This window comes from Hipposideros armiger, unplaced genomic scaffold (assembly GCF_001890085.2).
Source record: "Hipposideros armiger isolate ML-2016 unplaced genomic scaffold, ASM189008v1 scaffold_1959, whole genome shotgun sequence".
Lineage (NCBI taxonomy): Eukaryota > Metazoa > Chordata > Mammalia > Chiroptera > Hipposideridae > Hipposideros > Hipposideros armiger.
Window position 1 is genome coordinate 33957 of NW_017733309.1, and position 3358 is coordinate 37314.

A 3358-nucleotide genomic window follows, 5' to 3' on the forward strand; every position below is an offset into this window, starting at 1 on the left:
AATTCAGGCTCCATGAATGTTTTCTCCACAGTGATTTCCATATCATTCCTCACATATGACTCATTAGGGAGCCTTTATTTTATGATCACCTAGGGTAGCTGATCCATCTGTGTATGTGTCCCGTGGCCAGTTTCACATAAGACACCTCTTGAAAATCCTACTGCAAATGCCTGCTTTCCAAAAGCCTCCCCCTAACTTTACACCCCACCCCCCAAACAATAATGACCAGCTTATGGGCCATATCAGCTCTAATCACCATTCACTGGAATAATTGGCATGTATGTTGAAAATCTAGTGCATGACCAGGTGTCTAAAGGTCACTGTCCAATGTGAACTTTTATGTCAAAGAAAATGTTGCCACCACAGGGGTTCCAGGATTAGTAATGAAATAGCAAGGGATTTCTTTAAACAAAGGCGTGCTCTATGTCAGGGGGAGGGCAGGGGATTCTGGGCCGTTGCACTGGGAGCAGGGTGCCTATCATTCTGTGGGTGGGTGTGTTCTGCTGATCCAAGTGTCCCCACTACTAACACAGGGCCTTCCAGAGGACAGAGGCTCAGAAGAGGCAGCTGTTGTGAGCCAGGTTCAGGAGTTGGACAGGAGGGCAAAGGGATGAAGACAAAGGGAAGGGTGCTGTCAGGTGGGAAAGTGCTGGGACGGGACAGAAATGCCAGCACCTGGGTAGAGTCAGCTCTGAAGGAACCCTGGGGTGCTGGAAGGGGACACAAAATGAAAAAGGCCACAGACTGTCCATACATCTTGTTGGATACCCACTCTCGCCTTCCTTCCTTAGGGCTGCTTTTAGTACTTTGGAAACTGAGCCTTGACCTTCTGTCCCTTGAGACACATTATGGAGTGGTGAGAAGAAAATGAATTAGCTCACAGAAGGCCGGCCTCAGACTGGAAGGACCAGGAACAGTGTGGCCAAAGACAAATTCAGGTCAGCCTCATTCTTTACTAGCCCCGTGACCTTGGGAAAATTACCAAGCATTATGAGCCTTAGGTTCTTGATCTGTAAAATGGTTTGATAAACCATTTTTGTAGAACTGTTGGAATGTAGGGGATGTGTTAAAACACCAGACAAAGTACCTGGTGTATATTGGGTCTTTAATGATAGCTAGTTTTTCAGTATTATTTTCACCATAGACCCTACCACTCTCTTCTGCAAATGTTTCTCCCGTGACATATCTGAGAATTTGCAGCTCAATAGGAATCTAAATAGAAAAGCAGCCCAAATTGCTGCTTCATCTATTTCCCTCCTAGAGGCTGGATTATTTTTATTTGGGTGTGGGGTCTTCCACAGCAAAATAGTCCTTACTTACAATTGGCCATCAGAATGCAAGGTAAGTGAAGTAAATTGTCATTTCAGTGGTGTCAGTTCTGCCTTTCCCTGACCGGATGGAAGAGTGCCTATCCAGTGACTTCATTACATCAGGGACCAAGACCCTGATTGCTCAGAAATCCTTGCAGATGATGGGGATAAAACGCCTACTTTTCTGTGTCTGAGTGCTCAGGGACAAAAGTGCAGGGCATCTTTGCCACCTGTCACAGGTGAGATTTCTCCATGATCCCAAGGAACCTCTCAGAACAATTTTCCATTTCAAACTTTCCTCTTAATGCCCAAGAAACACCATCTGCCCTATCCGGCCAAAGCCACCACCAACTTCATCACAATCACCCCCCACAGAGGGAATCAGTTTCCCAAAGCCCCAAACGGCCCTGGCTCGGGCCATTTACACTTGAGTGCTCTCCCCTAGAGCCGCACTGCGTCTCCCCTTCTTTCACTTGTTCCCTATGACTCAAGGGACCCCTTACCACCTACCTGCCTTATAGGACTGGGGCTCCGACATTTCGTTCTATGGGTGGGTGTGTCCTGCTGATTCTAGTGTCCCCACTACTAACACATGGCCTTTCAGAGGACAGAGGCTCAGTGACTGTCTGGCAATAAGGGAACCACGGAGCAGGGGTCTTGTTTATTGTGATGAAATGTCTCTGACTTTCTCGAATGAACGAAGTCATTCTGGGTATACATATATAACGTTTCACAGAATGACACATGAGAAGGGATAACAAGCAAGAGTTTCCAACCTTTTACTTTTATTTCTCTATTTCTTGACCCATTCGATTGTATTGCTAAGCTCTTTCACATTTCCAAGGAAATCCTGCTCCAATACAATGGGATCTAGTTCGGGATCACAAACTGGGAAGGAAAGGGTCCCAATTTGTGTTAAACAATAGCACAACTCTTACTCTTGAACTGCTTATTACAAATACATGTATGGCCAAAGTCATTCACAAAATTAAGATGCTGAAAAAACTCATTAAACTTTCTATTAAAAGGAACAACATTTGAGAAATCCCTAAAGGAAACAAAGGTCAATTTCCAAATCATCATAGGAGCCCGAAAATGCTACACACATGTTCCCCCCACTTGCCCTGGCCCTCCCTACCTAGAACGCTGATGACTAACTCCTCAAACACAGAGTGAAAAACCGGCCTCCCTTCGTGCCCAGCAGGAGAAGCTGCTGGGTGTGGGCCTGAAATGTGCCTGGATGCAAATGTGGCTCAGGCCCCCTCTTCCCCATCACTCAGCCTCCTAGGACAGGGATGGGATGGAACTGGCATTCCTAGTACTGACCCTGAACAAAAACTCGAGGACTTTCAACTTGCTGGTTTCAGCGTGGGTCCTGGGACCCCACAGGAACTCGTAACGAGCAGGATCACTATCGGTCACCTGCCGGTACTCAAGGTACTGTTCCTCCACCCAAACCTTGGTGATGAGCTCCCTGGGCTCCCCATAGATGTAATGCTCACTCCCCTCATACACCCCCATATCATTCAGCACCTTCCACACTCTCTCCTCAGAGGCACTGTCGCCCTCCATGAGGATCACACACAGGACCATGACCAGGAGGCCGGTCTTGGGCACACTCTCCATCCCATCATAGGTGAGGCCCAGGGCGGTGCCCAGGATATAGGTGTGGTCGCTGGGGTCCACTTCCTTCACATCAACACCAAAGACCAGCAGCAGGCACTGTGAGATGCGGCTGAAGATCTCAGGGAAGTGGTCCTGATGCTCTCTGATGACGCTGCTCAGCATTTCTGCCTTTGTGGTCGGCTCCTTGGCATGGTACTTCAGGAACAAGAAAGCCAACAGCCTAACCATCTTCAAACACAGGGCACCTTCCGTGATTTCCGAGGTGCTTGGCCCCTCCTCTTCTTGGCTGCTAGAGCCCTCATCTTCTGATTGGCTCCATGGAATGGCTTCCATGGCAGAAGGGGAGGGGCAGGAACTCTGAGGGCTATGGGGAGGACTAGGTGTCACAGCAGCAGACACCTCCTCTGGGCTGTCAGAAAATA

General features: G+C 48.2%; 1 protein-coding gene across 1 annotated transcript; it reads right to left on the reverse strand.

Annotated features, from left to right (window-relative positions):
* Positions 1 to 1976: 1976 nt before the first annotated feature.
* LOC109378408 (melanoma-associated antigen 10-like) lies at positions 1977 to 3345 on the reverse strand (the record flags this gene model as incomplete). The annotated part of the gene is made up of 1 exon (XM_019634804.1): positions 1977 to 3345. A coding segment is annotated over one exon (751 nt), but the record flags the coding sequence as incomplete, so codon positions are not given.
* Between the last annotated feature and the right edge of the window lie 13 nt (positions 3346 to 3358).